The sequence below is a fragment of the Alnus glutinosa genome, chromosome 2, assembly GCF_958979055.1.
Source record: "Alnus glutinosa chromosome 2, dhAlnGlut1.1, whole genome shotgun sequence".
NCBI lineage: Eukaryota > Viridiplantae > Streptophyta > Magnoliopsida > Fagales > Betulaceae > Alnus > Alnus glutinosa.
Genome location: NC_084887.1, coordinates 30746976 through 30763661, shown reverse-complemented (window position 1 = coordinate 30763661; position 16686 = coordinate 30746976). Strand labels below are relative to the sequence as shown.

The 16686-nt window shown below is 36.0% G+C and overlaps 2 protein-coding genes across 2 annotated transcripts; one reads left to right on the top strand and one right to left on the bottom strand.

Annotated features, from left to right (window-relative positions):
- Positions 1-1779: 1779 nt before the first annotated feature.
- On the bottom strand, positions 1780-2673 carry LOC133860498 (probable transcription factor At5g28040). Its single transcript, XM_062296089.1, has one exon. It carries the CDS (start codon positions 2671-2673, stop codon positions 1780-1782), a length of 894 nt encoding a protein of 297 aa, XP_062152073.1.
- Positions 2674-5140: 2467 nt separating this feature from the next.
- Positions 5141-6341, top strand: LOC133859388 (heterodimeric geranylgeranyl pyrophosphate synthase large subunit 1, chloroplastic-like). The gene has a single exon (XM_062294779.1). It carries the CDS (start codon positions 5207-5209, stop codon positions 6257-6259), a length of 1053 nt encoding a protein of 350 aa, XP_062150763.1. The 5' UTR covers positions 5141-5206; the 3' UTR covers positions 6260-6341.
- Positions 6342-16686: the final 10345 nt, after the last annotated feature.

Here is a 16686-nt window from a genome sequence, read left to right as displayed (position 1 = left end):
CGAAATTCGGCCGTTCTGGCCTGATCCGGCCAGCCAGCAGATCTGGCCTGATCTATCCGGCCAGTCGACCGTTCTGGCCGGGATGTTCTGGCCAGATCCGGCCAGCCGGCAGGAATCCATATATTTCGGTACTAGCAAGATTTCGGTGACGGTCGACTGCTTGAAGTGAAGGTCGACTGTGTCGTTTAATAGGGGTCGAATGCGTTTGGTGTCTTCGAAAAATGATTTATGATTTTAAAAAGCGTAAATCATTTTCCTAAATTTACTAAGCATTTTTGGTCAAACAGAAATCATTTTCCGATTAACTATTATTTTTGCCCCTACCAAACACCGAAAAATGCCGAAATCATTTTACGTCGAAACAAACGGAGCATAATTCTCCTTTTATTTTTATTAATTGATCACCATTTAAATAAATGACTACATGACTACACAACTCACACTAAACCAAACTAAAAACTATCATTATTTAATTAAACTATTTATACCCAAAAATAAGAGCAAATATAACTTTTTATGAGATATTTTTTCATGATAAAGTTATCTAACATGCAAATTCTAATACCATCAGTTTTGTGATGAAAGTTAGTTTTTATTGTTTCGACTTTTTTGGTAGAAAGAAAAAGAAAAAGAAAAAGGAAAAAAGGCATTAGCAAAAGGGGAACTTCTTATTTAAGAAATCTCCAAATATATTCTCTCGTGTTTCCAACAGATGTTCAACTTATAATTGCCCTTTGTTTGTTTGAATGAAAGAAAGAACCGAGGAAAGTAAAGGAAAATTATCAAAATGTTTTCCTTACAAAACCAATTATTTTCAAATGCAATTTTATGATTTGTATATTTTCTTGGATAAAGCATTGCTTTAGTTTGTTCGGTGGGCATATTTTCAACTTTTGATGAAGTAAGAGTCTAGTTAGGAAAAATTATTATTATTGTTGTCGGTGTTATTATTTCTATTATTATTCTGACATAATCTATTAAATGAGACACTGCCTCAAGATTGTTGATATTTTTATTTCTATTTTTCTGTTGTAACTTTGAATAATAATAATAATAATAATAATAATTAAAAACCAATCTATCTACCCCGGCCACTTTTGTGTAAGAGCATGGCCCATACATACTTTAAAATCTACGCTAATAAATAATGGGCTATTGAGTATTGAAAAAGTCTATCAAAGCCTAGAGGAATTTATTCCACCAATCTTAAATCGCCGGTGACCCATGTCACTGCACCTTTTTCAACAAATTTTAGGCTGTTGTTGGTAAAATAAGTGGGAAGGGCCTATCCACGTAATGACTAGTTGTTAGGACAACTACAAGGATTAATGCTATATGTCACCTTTTTTTTTTTTTTTTTTTAATTTCTTTTCATTCCAAGCAGCTTAGATTTTTCAATTAAAAAATCAATTTTCATGTAGTAAATATTATGAAGAACCACGTTACATAAGCGTTTGGAGGATCAAAAAAATTATTCAAATTTTAAACACGCGAGTGTATCAAGCATCCCTTCACACGTGTGAGTCACTCACACTCTCTTTGTGGGTGTGAGTCTAACACATTTTTAGATATGGATTGAATTAGTATAATTGTGACCTTTGATATAAATATGTGTATGTATATACATATGAATGGGTTTATTAATCTGTTGGCCTTCATATATGATTGTGCCTATCATATTACAAGTGCCAGCATACCGTGGCTTCAAGCTACACAAAAATGTTCGTCAAACTACACAATATCTACATGGGCCATGGCCCATTTTCCTGTACAAGTGAATCATAGTGATTGGACATGAAGAGAGTTGTCGAGAACCAACCTCAAGCGTCGTGCCAAGACCTCCAATTCCGCCACCCGTTGCTCGTGCCACCGCAGTGCCTTGGAAGACCCGACAACAACCATCCGAACCTCCTTCAAACACTCATCAAACACATCCAACGCGGCTTTCGCTGCCACCCCACCAAGCCCACCGCTTCTCCGCCTATCAAACCCCTCTTCCTCCTCATACTCAGCATTCACACCACCAGCGTCATCATCATCATCGAATTCCTGGAAACGATGGTTTTGATTCGAGTGAGAACTCAAAGTAGGCAGGGCCGGCAAGAAACTAACCCTAACCCCGACCAAACTGCTCTCGCCCTTCTTCTTCACATTGCTACCGTAATCGCTGGAATTGTTACCAAACGGCGACGAGGACGATAACTCGGGGCTCCAGAGCTTCTCGGAGAGCTCGTAGAGCGCCTGATCGTGCTGCGAGAGCCACGACGGACTGAGCCCTCCGGCGAGCCGCGATGAGATGTCCCGGAATTTCTTCCTCAGGCGGCGGAGCTTCTCGGAGAGCTGGGACTTGGCGTAGGGCTGCGACATCGTCCCGGAGAAGCGGTCGTAGAAGACTTGGAGGTCTCTGGGGAAGGAGAGCCCCCGGGACGCGCAGTCCAGGAGGCCCTGCAGGAACCGAGTCTCGTCGGGCTCGGTCCAGATCCGGGGGAACTTGAACGGCGGTGGCTTCGCGACGGCGTTGCTTTGGTCGAGGGTGGACTGTAGCTTGGAGGAGAGGAAATTAGGGTTAGGGTTGGTCTTGCGTTTGATGGGGAGCTTGCTAGGAGAGGATTTGATGGAGACGAGAGAGGGACCTTCGGGTTGGCGTTGGGGGCTGGTTGGGGTGGAGTCCATGGCTACGGTGCGGGTGCGTGTGTGCGGGTGGGTCTGTGACTTTGGTGCTTCAAGGGTGAAACAGTTTTTGGATTTCGCTTAATTGCTGGGAAAAAAAGAAAGATTTATTTATTTTAGTTTTTTAAATGGTCTAGATTTAATCTTAAGATTTTTTTTAATAGAAAAAGAAAAGAAAAGAAATTTATTAAGGGTGCGTTTGGGAATGCGATTTCATAGATAATAAGTGCGATTTTAAACCAAATCGCAGAACATAGATCGTTTGGAAACTGTGTTTTTAAAAATTGCGATTTGAAAACGCAGAAAATCTGCTTTTTCAAATCGCAGATAAGATGGTGCTTTTTTGAAAATGCATAATTTTAAAGGTAAATTCACGATTTTAAAGGCTAAACTGCGATTTTGCCAAATGCTTAATTGTGTTTTTAAAAATCATTTTTTTCAAATCGTACATTTTAAAATCGTTATTTTAAATCACACTTTTTCAAAATCGCAAACACAAACAGACCCTAAGAAACCATTCATTAATAACATCAAAAAGAAGCTGTAAAAGACGGTAAATAAGAGCTAAAAGCCTAAAACAGGTTAAAACAAAAATAAGGCCGGCAAAAATATTACTAAAAATAAAATAAAATGAAAGCACTCGATCATGTCTCAATGTTATCCTTAATTCCTCTAATGAATTAAAGTTAAGAAGCACAAAATCACTCGCCCAAGACCCAACCTTTCTATAACTTAGATGTAAATACTAAATAATTTAGTGTCAAATTTTTCTAACAATTTCACAACAAAGATATATATATTTTCTAAGTTTCTAGTGTTCTTTCTTTAGAATCCATGCTAAGTATGCTTGTCGGGCCTTTGGGAGGGTTTGTAAAGGACAATTGGGATGCGGCTGTGGACAAAAACAACCGGAAGATGAGTATTGGAAAAGTATCTCAAGATTGTCAGGGTGAGGTCTTTGCTATTTTGTCTGCTCTATAGGACTATATTATTGACCTCTTATTGTTGAAGCCACAACCGCTCGGCGAGCCATTTTGTTATGTTGTGAACTGGGACATCAACAAGTGAAGTTGGAAGGAGATACTTTCAAGGATGTGCAAGCTCTGCGGAAAGAAGATTTTAATTGGAGTAAATATGATCATCTAATTGAGGAGGTTCGTAAGGTTTTAAGCGGTCTCCAATAATGAAAAGTCACTCATGTCAGACGAATCGCCAATAAGACTGTCCACAATCTTGCGAATGAAGCTCTTTCTTAGAGGAACGGGTTTTCATTGAAAATATTCCTTATTTTATTGCTAATTTTATCTCTATAGAGCACTATGCTTAATTTGTCTTAATTTAGGGTTAAATGCAATTTACCCCTCAAAGTTGTCACTTGTTTTCAATTTGGCTACCAAAGTTTTAAAATTTGCAATGTGCACCCACAAAATTTTTAGAATTTTCAATGTCGCCATTCGATCTACCTTATCAAGGCTTTTGTGCCACCAATGACAAATTGACACGTCATCTCAGAACAAAAAATCAAGTGTTATTGAAATAGCGTATCATAGCAAATGTCCCATCCATTTTTCGTGAAAACATTGTTTTATCCCCATTTCCCTCTCAGACAAGTTGAGAGAAAAGAGACCACCGCCCCTGCCCAAATCCGCACTACCACAGCCAGGCTGGACGCTGCCGGACCACACCGCCACTGCCCGGGTCAAAACACACCACCACAGCCAGACCAAACCCCAACACTACCGAACGTTGCTCCTCCTACGGTTCAACCGCTGCTCTCCACCTGTAAGTTCTTAATCTACTTTCTCGAACTTTCAATATTTTTCTCTGTGTCTCTCTCGAAATTGTTTTGCCAATTTTCTCTAATTTTCCTTCACTTTCCCTCATTTTCTCGCTCTCCAAACAAAAATCGTTGGGATGGTATTTTGTATTCAAATTCTAAGCTTTACTCACATTTTTTAGTCACCCATTGGTAATCATTCTTGCTCTTCGTGCAAAAAGAAATAGCCATTGGAGATGACATTTAGACTCAGGTATTGGAACCTATTGCCACCGAATGTTGCTCCTCTAACGTGGTTCGGCCTAGGCGGTGCCAGCAACCTTTGGCTTGGTTGTGGTGGTGCGAATTTGGGCAAAGGCGGCGATCAATTTTCTCTCAAGTGCTCTTAGAGGGGAAATGGGGTAAAACAAGATTTTCATGAAAAATGGGTGGGACCTACGATATGGTGTTTTAGCAATATTTAAGTTTTTTTTATAAGTTTTTTTTGTTCTAAAATGACTTGTCAACTTTTTATTGGCAGGCAAAAAGAGGCCTTATTTTATGCCATGATCTAACTGAATTTATACTCAAAGGGAAGGCAAAATATGCTTGAAGAATAAGACAACGGGCGCACTAGAGTCCGAGTCATATGGAAGGAATAACCATAAGCTATAGGTTTGGACAGCCAAAATAGCATCTCCAATCACCTTTATTAATTACTACTACAGTCTACAATCAAGGCTGGCCACCAACATCAATCACGTACCAAACCTCATTCCAATGGCCTTCTCTTCAACCATCTCACCTTTTCACGCTTCAGCCCATCTCAGCAACCCCAACAATGGCTTCAAAAATCACACAAGAACCCCATTTAGAGCAAAATCATCTTTGTTCCAACCATTCCTTACTGAAGAAGTGATGACCAAGTCACTCCAGAACCCTTTATCCACATTTCAATTCGAAGAATACATGGAAACGAAGGCGAAAACTGTGAACAAAGCTCTGGATGCCGCCGTGCCCTTGCGACCTCCATTGAAAATTCATGAGGCAATGAGATACTCACTCCTTGCCGGTGGAAAGCGTGTCCGTCCGATTTTGTGCATTGCTTCATGTGAGTTGGTAGGAGGGGATGAGTCTTCAGCGATTCCAGTTGCTTGTGCTGTTGAGATGATCCACACAATGTCACTAATTCATGATGATCTCCCTTGCATGGACAACGACGATTTTAGGCGCGGCAAGCCGACGAACCACCGGGTTTTCGGCGAAGAAACTGCCGTCCTAGCCGGCGATGCCCTCCTCTCCCTTGCCTTCGAGTATGTAGCGGCCAAGACCGCGAAAGTTTCTCCTGAACGTGTCATCCAAGCCATTGCTGAGCTTGGTTCCGCCGTCGGCTCGGAAGGGGTTGTGGCGGGGCAAATTACGGACAAATGCAGTGAGGGAGCACAAGTGAGTTTGAGTGAATTGGAGTACATTCATCTCCATAAAACAGCAAAGCTCCTAGAGGCTTCAGCGGTTTGTGGGGTGATTATGGGAGGTGGGAATGCGATTGAGATAGAGAAGGTGAGGGCTTATGCAAGGTGTATAGGATTGTTGTTGCAGGTGGTGGATGATGTTTTGGATGTGACTAAGTCGTCGGAGGAGCTCGGAAAGACGGCCGGGAAGGATTTGGCAAGCGACAAGGCCACATATCCTAAGCTTATGGGCGTTCACAAGGCTATGGAGTTAGCCGGCAAGCTGGCGGATCATGCAATGCAGGAGCTTGCCTATTTTGAACCTGCAAGAGCTGCCCCGTTATTCTATTTAGCTGACTACATTGCCAATCGACAGTATTAATGTGGACTTTGACGGCTCCTTTGCATGTTATTTGCTCTCTTTTTTGAGCACTCCTCTGCAAAAATCTTGTGGATTTGATTTATATATTTATTATTCGTTAGACCATATAAATATATTATGCCCAACTAACATGCACAACGAAAAATAAAAGATAAGGATCTAGGCTTATCTCTAGCCATCTTTGCTCAAGCGTTTTCACGATCTATCTGAAGAACGAAAAAATGTTATTTGAGGGATCTTCTAACCTATGTCTTACTATTTTGTTGTAATGATGGTGTACACAGACTATATATTTATAGGCTATGTCAGAGACCCTCAAATATGGTAAACACTGTATTGTTCCTCCCATCAAAGAAATAATATTATTAATTGATTTTAAAATCCAATTAAACGATTTCATAACGGCAATTTAAATTAATAGAAATTACCATAACCGTAATATTGTATATTATATTTATTTATTAAATATAATAAATATCGTATATGTGGCATATAGGCCATATATGGAGATAATATCTTACATTCCCCCACTTGGCCTTTATGAAACATGACCTTAAGGTATTAGGTTCTTTAGTTTGGCCAATTACTTATGGAATCCTCCTACTCAGATAAGAAATGTTTTACGTGAATCATGACGGTAAAACCATTATAAAATTAGGTTGTCTCTTCCATGTATCACAATGTAAAACACTTCTTACATGAGCACTTTATGGATAGTAAAGCTTTATGAATAAACTTCTTATAAGTCATTCGGGTCCAACTTTATTTATCCTCATGAATAAAATAACAAATGTGCACAAAATTTTTATTATAATAACTTCATGTCTATATACCAAAAAGAGACAAACCAACTTAACCAAGCAAAAAATGAATTAATGAGTTTCATATACTCCGCATGACTTTATACTTTCTTTATCGGTAAACTTTTGTCATGGGATCCGCAATCATCAATTTAGTACTTATATGCTCAATAGATCATTTATGTCTCTTAATGTTATCTCTCGTACTGAAACACTTGATGTCGATTTACTTTTGCTTCTACTATTTATTCTCATAAAAGAAAGTTATAGTAGAATTACCACAGAGTATCTTTATGGTCTAACTGTAAAATCAACAATATTGGGACTTTTAACAAAATGTCTCATCCATCATGCTTGTGTACTAAATTCATAGCATACAAGAATTTTAGCTTTCTTGGTAGACGTAGCAATTATAGTCTGCTTTCTGCATCTCTAGGATATATCCCTCAATAAGAAAATATGTACCCTAAAATAGACTTTCTACTATTTACACAATCAGCAAAACTCAAATCTAAACAACTAACCACCTCCAAATGGAAAGTGTATCTTCTTTTTAGTTCCTTGTGTATACCGCAAGACTTTATTTGCAGCACTTTATTGACCTAGTATTCTTATTGTCAGTCCAATAGTTAAGTCTAGTGCAAGTCTATACTTGCATTAGGTTGCATAATGTAGATGCTTATAAAAGACTTTTCATCTGCCCTTGTTCCAATACATTAATGTCCCTCTTAGTTGCTACTGAAGGTGCAAAATCCTTCATTCCAAATCTTCTCAAACATTTTCTTTTTGATTGTAGGCATTTTGAGACAATGTTAATGTACTTTATGTCTCTGTGAATCTTTATATCAAAGACATAAGAGGTTTCACCCAAATCCTTCATCTCAAAGTTTTGTGAAAGGAACTTCATGTAGCAAACCTAAATCACCACTTGCAAAAATAATATCTACATATGAGTTTAGAATGATTAATTTTCTCCCACTGACCTTAAGGTGTATATACTAATTAACAAGGTTTCCAATAAACAATGAAGCAATAACCTTGTAAAAAGTATACCACCGATAAGAGATCTGTCACAGCCCATAAATAGAATTATTTAATTTGCAAACATTCTGACTATTATTTATAAAACCTTTTGATTGTTTCATGTAAACCTCTTACTTAAGATCCTCATTTCGGAAAGTTGTTCTCACATCTATTTGATGTAGCTCTAGGTCAAAATGAGCTACTAATTCTATGATTATTTTAATGAACCATTCTTAAGCATTGGAGAGAATATTTCATGATAATCAGGCCTTCCTTATGAGTAAAACAATTGACTACGAGTCTAGCTTGACTTTTTAACCATGGATTTATCTCTTACATCATGACATTGAACCACAATGTGGAGTTATCTCCACTAATGGTGTAACGACCCAAGGAAAAACGCAAGCCAAATCTGCACTATCACCTAAAAAGCACTAGTCAATTTTATGTGAGTTATTTATCTATTCCCAATATGGGACCTGGGTGTTACAAATGACTTGTGAAAACAATTTGGATCATTTTTAGGTCCGCATCAAAATCAGACTTTTAAGGTATACAACATAATCACTAGAGATTGTTGATCTTCTTATTCTATAGGATTTTCTTAATTCTACTTCCTCTGCATTTTGCAAAGTCTAAGTAGATTCAAGCTAAACTTATTCTTCATGAGTTGACAATTCTAAAACTGATTGTATCAATTTGGTTTTCCGTACGTACAATCAAACATATTTCATATGAATGAGCTTCAGTCAACTCTCGTGTTTCCTCTAAATAAAACCTTTTGAGGATAAACACTCTTACTAGGTTCAACATCCTCCAGAAATTTTATAATCAACAACTCTAAGATTATATGAAGGATAATAAAACATAAAAACCTCTTAGAGTTTACTGGATAGCCTATAAAAGATCCGTTAGTTGTCATTGAATCTAATTTCCTTAGGCGATGATTCTAAATCCCATCTTTAGCAAGGCAACCCTATATGTGTAAATAATTTAAACTTGGCTTCCATCTATTTCATAAAATGTGTCTTAAAGACAACCTTAAATGGAATCATGTTTAATATATACACAACGGTCTTCAAGGCATTACTCTATAAGAGCAATAGCATATTAGTATTACTAATCATTTCTCTTTTGTGTGTACCTATCATAATACTGTTTGCCTATATTAGATCTTATGATCTTCATGTTGTTTCTCTTCTCTTCCTTATAAGTATTGAAAGCATTTATTACCTCAGATTTATTATTTAGAAGGTAGAGATACATAAACCTTATATGGTCATCACTAAAAGAGAAAAAATATCTTTGACCATCTAGACAATGAGTATGAAAAGGTCAACACCTATCAATGTACATGATCTCAAGAATCTCAAAAGGCTCTCTTTTGCACCGTTAATAGTCTTGTTGGTATGCTTTCTCTTATGCAGTCCACACAAGTACCAAAGTCAGTAAATTATTATTTATTGACTTTTATTTTCTGTATGGAGATATATTTCAATCTCCAATGCCATAACAAAAGCATTTTTAAATTCACAAAGACTACACTTTATGTTAACATCAATATGCAAAAATAATTTTTATTTCAGAAATTGGGATATAGGACAATTTTAAATAGACTTTAAATAGACCCTCAACCAATATTCCACCCAAAATAAGAAAAAATTTCAAGTTTAAAATTGAAATTTTTAACTAACTAAACTAGAAAATAAATTTTGAAAAGATTATGGAATATAAAATATTTTTTAGGTCAAAATAATAACTGAATTTTAAAATTAACCTATAGATCCCAACAACCTCCAATTATAAAAACACTTGTTCTGCATTTGTGTTGACAATGTGGATTGTTATACCATAATCAATCCACAACATATTTGAATGAGTCATTAAAAGAGATTCACGATACACTATATATATGAGATTATATTTATTTTAAGTTATTTATTATACTTCATGCAATCTTTCTTTATATGCCCTTAATTTTTCTTATTGCAAGAGAAATAGATATCTTGATTGCCATAATACTTTATTGGCACCTTATTCTCATGCTTATCTGTTGGGCATGATTACATTTATCGATCTTTTCCTTAACATGAATAATCATGTAAATACTTTATGGATTCTCTCATCTTCTTGAACATATATGGTCAGAAGTTTATTTACTAACAAATTATCCTTATGTATGCCTCAAGATAAAATTTCATATTTAAAAGAGATAATTCAAAAAATGAAATAGACCAATAATGACTCAAAATCTCAATCTTTAGGGACTTAAACTAAGTTATAATATTCTTTATTCCCATAATGGGATTAGAAACACTCAAATGAAAAAAGCATATTAATCTTTTTCCAGTCAGAAAAAATATTACCATAAAATATTAGAACATAAAACTATCAAAAGGTATAGTAATAAGAATAGCTGCAATCATCAAGAAAATTAAAATAATAATACTTTAATACTATGAAGTAACTTTATTTTAAATTAGCCAATGAAAATTTAAACAGTAAATTTCATGTTACCTTTGGGTAAAGGTTGCATCACGAACGGAATTTACTCTTTATTAATAAGACTAATAAATTTAAATATTAATAAATAAAATTCTCCGTACCTTTGGGCAACCGAGAGAAATTTTACTTTTAATACTAAATTTGTTATCTTATTCTAATTAAGCCATAAAAATAAAAACTTCCCTTTGGGTATAAGTAATTAAATTTATGAATTAATTACAACACGATATTAATTTTTCTATATGAAGTTCATATGTACGATCTTTATGCAATTATTATAAAATTATGATGCTTTGGCTCTTCCAAAATCATAATAATCACGCTGCAATTCATAAACATCTAATAAAATTCTTTATGAGGTTCATTCGTGTAATCTTGATGTAATTGTCATTAAATATGGGATGCTTTGGCTTTCCTAGAATTATTATGATAATTATGTATGTGTAATCTTGATGTAATTATCATTCAAAAATTGGGATGCTTTGGCTCTCCCAAAATATTTAATAATAATTGTGACTTTATTAACATCTAATAACTTTATAAATGCCCACAAATGGTCCCAATAATATAACAAGTCAATACCTAAATGGGGTAAACAACATTTTTTAAGGTGCAACCAGGTGAGTTCCCTGGAAAGTAAGGGGATTCACTTGGCACTCTTAAATCTTAAGACTTTTATAGCCAGAACTTTTTTAAACATTGCATTCTTGGATATTACTGTAAACACGCTATCATATATGGTATTGTTAATTATTCTTAGGTCTAGGCATCAAGCAATTTATATATAAATAATATAAATTAAACAATCAAATATATATCCAAGATCATTTATTAAAGAAACAATAATTTTAATACACAACATTGTTAATAATAAAGGGAGTAAAATCTTAATGTGAAAGCATAAAATTAAGCCTAACTTAATGTTTTGAAACTTGTCACTTAATGAATTCAAATGTCACAAGTTCAAATCTCCACCTAAGCCTAATTTTTCTTTATTTTCACAAAATCAAAATGGGCCACTGTATTGGGTTGATCCAATCGAGTCAACCCACGTAATCGGGTCGGGTCAGTACATTTAAGGCAAACCAGATTGGGTTGAGTTTCTGGGTCTCTGTATAGGGCTGCCCAAACCGGATCAGCCCACTTACATGGGCATTTTTTTTTTTTTTTTAATATTGGATCGTTTCTCATTGGGCTGGCCCATTCAGGTTAGCCCACTTAATGGCCCAAAACTTGTATGGGTTTTTAAAAAACCCTACTCGGATTCCAACCTATTAACTCGATTTATGACCCGAAAACTGAAAAATCCTAACCCGAAATTCCTTTATCCCTATGTCGCCACCCTCTTCCTCTTCCTCTTCCCAGGTTTTGGTCGCCACCGTCATTCCTCATGCGCCGGCCACAAAAGGCCGTCGCCCACTGTATGCGACATCACGTCGCTGTACCAGCTAGCCAACATGCAGCTTGTATAGGGCTGCCGTTGCCGTCCAAATTGGTGGCCCCAATGAAACCCTAAATGTCGCGCCACCGCCTCCCGTAACTTCATGCGGCGGCCATGAGAGGCCGCCACTCAGCAGGCCACAGCGACCCATGGGGTCGCCGTTTACGGGCCGTCATTATCAATGACACTGGCCTCTCCCACATTGAATGGCACTGGCCACGATGGGCCGGCTCTCCCACGCGGACGACGCCGCCTACAGCGAGCCGACGTGTGCTGGCTGCTTGGGTTGACGAGATATCCTGCTGGTGGAGGGAAAAGGGGAGGAGAACGGCCACTGATTTGTTGTGTTCATCCATGGATCTCTCGGGTATACAGTAGGTTTCAAGGGCAAACCAGTAAATAGCGAATTGAAAATGCCCATATCAAATTTCACAGCAATTTGAAATAGACCATATATCACAATATTGACAGAATATTGGTAAAAAAAAAAAAAAAAATACTTGTATCAAATTTTCATGGTTTTTCAACGGTGTCTCCAGAATGTGTGAAAAAAGAAGAAGAAGAAGCTATTTTTCACAAATATTTACTAGATTCAATGCAAACCAAGAATCAACAAAAGCTTAATGTTGAACAAAATAGCATAGAGACAGGCTCTGATACCACATGTTAGAACGTATAAACATATTATGCTCAACTAACATGTGCAGCGAAAAATAAAAGATAAAAATCTAAGCTTACCTCTAGTCATCTTTACTCAAGCGTTTCCACGATCCATCTAAAGAACAAGAAAATATTATCTGAGAGATCTTCTAACCTATGCTTTATTGTATTGCCATACTGATGGTGTACACATGCTGTATATTTATAAGTTAAGTTAGGGACCCTCAAATATGGTAAACACCGTATTGTTTCTTACATCAAGAAAATAATATTATTAATTGATTTTAAAATCAATTAAACGATTCTATAACGGTAATTTAAATTAATAGAAATTACCATAACCATAATACTGTATATTATATTTATTTATTAAATATAATAAATATCGTATATGTGGCATATATGTCATATATAGAGATAATATCTTACATTATTGCCATAGAAAAATGTTTTTTTTTTTGCACAATATAAAGGTGCACAACAAGGCAAATTGGTGGGACCCATGCATGTAGGTCCATATTTTTTTTAATAAAATTTCTTTCAACTTTGTCTCTATTATCAAAAAAGCATGTAATTTTCATATGCTCAAAGAACACCTGTCATATTTATAGATTGGGTTAGAGAGACTTTCTCTAGCCCAATTTGAATAAAAACTTTATCATTTCAAAAGGAATGATGTTTAGAGACGAGTCTCATTTTTTATTAGCACCACCAAATTATTAACCCTTATCAACAAAGCATATATGTAACGACTTAGAGAAAAACATTAGCTACATCTGGGCTATCACTTCAAAAGGATTAGTCAATTTGGATCTTTTATACAATCCCTTATAAAGCTCAGTTTCACGTAGTAACTAGGTAATGTGAGACTTAGTACCCATGAGTATCTTTAAAAATCACTCACTCTATGTGAGCTATTCATCTTTTTCCAATATGAGACTAGGGTGTTATAAACTCTCCCCTTAAACCTCTGATATCTTCATCAGGGCCATGTCATGTGGTGCTCCAATACCTGATAAGCGTCGAATGTTGCACATTCAAGCCCTTTAACTTATATATGTTAATTCCTTAGCATTGTTATTTATTTGATTTTGTGTTGTTTTATTGTTTTCAGGTTTTAAATAAAGATGTAATTAATTTCATTGATTTTAGGCTTAAAGCACACTTTGAGAAGACTTGGAAGATATGTTTAAGCTTAACCAATCATAATAAAAGACCTATATGATGTGGTTAAGTTTAATCAAATCAAGTGAAGGATTAAATCGAAATTTCTCCACTAAGAGTCAAAATCGGATTGGATTTAAATTTGGATTCTGCACATGTCTCAGTGTTTTAATCATAACTTTTGCATCAGATATTGGATTACGATGAAATTAGTGGCGTTGGAAAGCTAACAAAAAAATCCAACAAATATATCAGAAATAGCTTTTCCCAAATTCGGACGTTTACTATATCAAAATCGCCTCGCAATAAAGGACCGCAATTCTGGCCGAATTTGGAATCCTTTTCCTAGTTGGATTGAAGTTTCAATCTCCTACATGGACAAGAAGACTCAAAAAACGATTTTTTCTGGAATTACAAGAGCTTCTAGGCCTCTCCTAATCTCTATAAATAGGCCTCTAAACATTGAAGAAAGACACACTGCTACCTAGAGCAAATTCAGAGAAAAACTTCTTGAAGGCTTGAAGAGTTGAAGAGAAGTAATCATGGCAGGAGGCCATTGCAGCAACTTCATGAGCGGCTAAAAACCTTTGTAGAGTATTGATGTAGCCCTTTTCCAAGTAACAATGGTTTAGTTGTATTTTAGTTTGAGATTTTCTCTATGCATGATGGTTGTATAACTGTGAGAATTGATTTTAATGTTTATATTCAATCATTATGAATTTCTTATCTTATCTTAGAAAGTCTTTTATATTGATTGAACTCAATCTTTCATATTTTCTGTGATTATGTGAATGATTGTTATACAACTGTTTTAATTGATATATGATCAAGAGGATTCAATAGACCATGCCTAGGGAAGACGAATTGTACTACACCCTAGTTTAGTGTAATTTAGGTAGACAGTCCGTGCCAACCGAAGATGGGTTATACTATTCCATTGATTGTGTGTATATCCTATTAAAGACGTAGCTAGTTCATGCCTAGGGAAGACGGGTCGTACCGCATCTTAGTGGTTAGGTGGACGGTCCATGCCAACCAAAGATGGATTATACTTATTCTTTAGAGGTAATTTCTTGACTACTCGAGTGAGACGAGCCCTTTATCATGCATAGTATGAATTTTCCTTGTTAATTTATGATTAACCATTGTTATGCGGTGAGTGGTAAAATCAATCTCCTATTCTTAATCTCATCCCTACTATCTTTACTTTTATGTCTTTTACTTTTATGTATTTCTTTTTATAAAACAAAAAACCAAATCAAACATCTTTTTAATTAAGTTATATTTAATCTTGAAAAACTTGATAGTAATACCCCTACAGTCCTTGAGGTTCGACACCCTCTCTATAGCCTTATCCTACAAGGATTCGTCCTATTGCGAGTGGTTATTTATTATTGATATATTTTGGTAAACAAAAGACCACATCAGTACCACATGACCTTGTGTTACTAGGTGGTTCTGATACCATTTGTAACGACTAAGGAAAAAACGCTAAACACATCTGCGCTATCACCTCAAAGGACTAGTCAATTTGGAGTTTCCTAGAATCCCTTATAAAGCCTAGTTACGTTTCACCTAATAACTAGACAATGTGAGACTTAGCACCCATTAATATTTTTATAAACCACTCACTTTATGTGAGCTATTAATCTCTTACCAATACGGGACTGATTTGTTACAGTATTTACCACCTCTCACCTCCCACTTATTAACAAAAACATAAAAAGATGAAGCCTACTTTTCCGCAAGTTCAGCTGCCCGTTGTTAGGGGTTGGTATCCCAAATCAGTAATGGTAGGGGGTATTCCTCCTACCATTCCGATAAAGTTGGTGAAGTTGGCAATTTCACTGACTCCATTTTGATAAGGGCATTCTAGACCACTATCGTCACTGCCAAGTTGGTAAGCGGTGGCGGTCAATAGACTGAGTCGCAAACCAGGAGAGAAGATGAAGGTGGCACTAGCGGCAACTTTCAGTCTTCGATGGGTCATCAAGTTCAATAACATCAATAAAATAAACCAATCATTAAAACTTACTCACACCAAAGCCATCAATATCCAATACCAACAAGACAAAATCAATCATGAACAACACTAGCAACCAATTAGAAAAAAGAAAAAACACTAACAACCAAAACTGAAACAAAAACCCAAATGAACCAGTAAGAACAAAGACGTGGTTACACCCACCGGATTGCTTCCGAGAGAGAGAGAGAGAGAGAGAGAGACGGGCTAACTCCGAGAAGTGAGAGAACGGTAGAGTTAGGGAAGAAAGAGATGAATATATACTGGGTTCAAAACGATGTCATCTCATGTCAAATAAAACGACGTTGTTCGGTTTAAAAACTGACTTTTCAATTTTCATTTTTGACTACCTAACATAACCGACTTCGGTAGAGATTTTTTCTACCGCCTATCGGTCTCCCAAAGTTAGTTGCAGGCTAGTGACGATTGAACGTGGGAAATGATTTGTGGGGGACCGGACCGTCCCCAGTAGCCTATTTTGATTAAACAAATTGATTTTAATTAAAAAGTTATTTATGATGTCACGACGATTGAACGAGGGAAATGATTTGTAGGGGACAGTAACACTTCATTTATATTATAAAATTTGATTTTAATTAAAATAGGTTGCTGGGGACGGCTTCCCATCCCCTATATATTAGGCCTAATTGAATGATGGTCAGTGGGTGGCTAGTAGGCAATGAATGGCCATAAAGCTAAATCCCAACTCTTAGATGTATTATCTAAATCTGAAGAATTATTACAAATTAATAATAGCAATATTATATCTCAAAATGATGAATATTTTAATAGTAAAATAAGATTATGTTTC

What these genes read in the sequence shown, in the direction of transcription:
- LOC133859388 (XM_062294779.1), top strand. Translation starts at nt 5,207, where the DNA reads ATGGCCTTCTCTTCAACCATCTCACCTTTTCACGCTTCAGCCCATCTC.
- LOC133860498 (XM_062296089.1), bottom strand. Translation starts at nt 2,673, where the DNA reads ATGGACTCCACCCCAACCAGCCCCCAACGCCAACCCGAAGGTCCCTCT.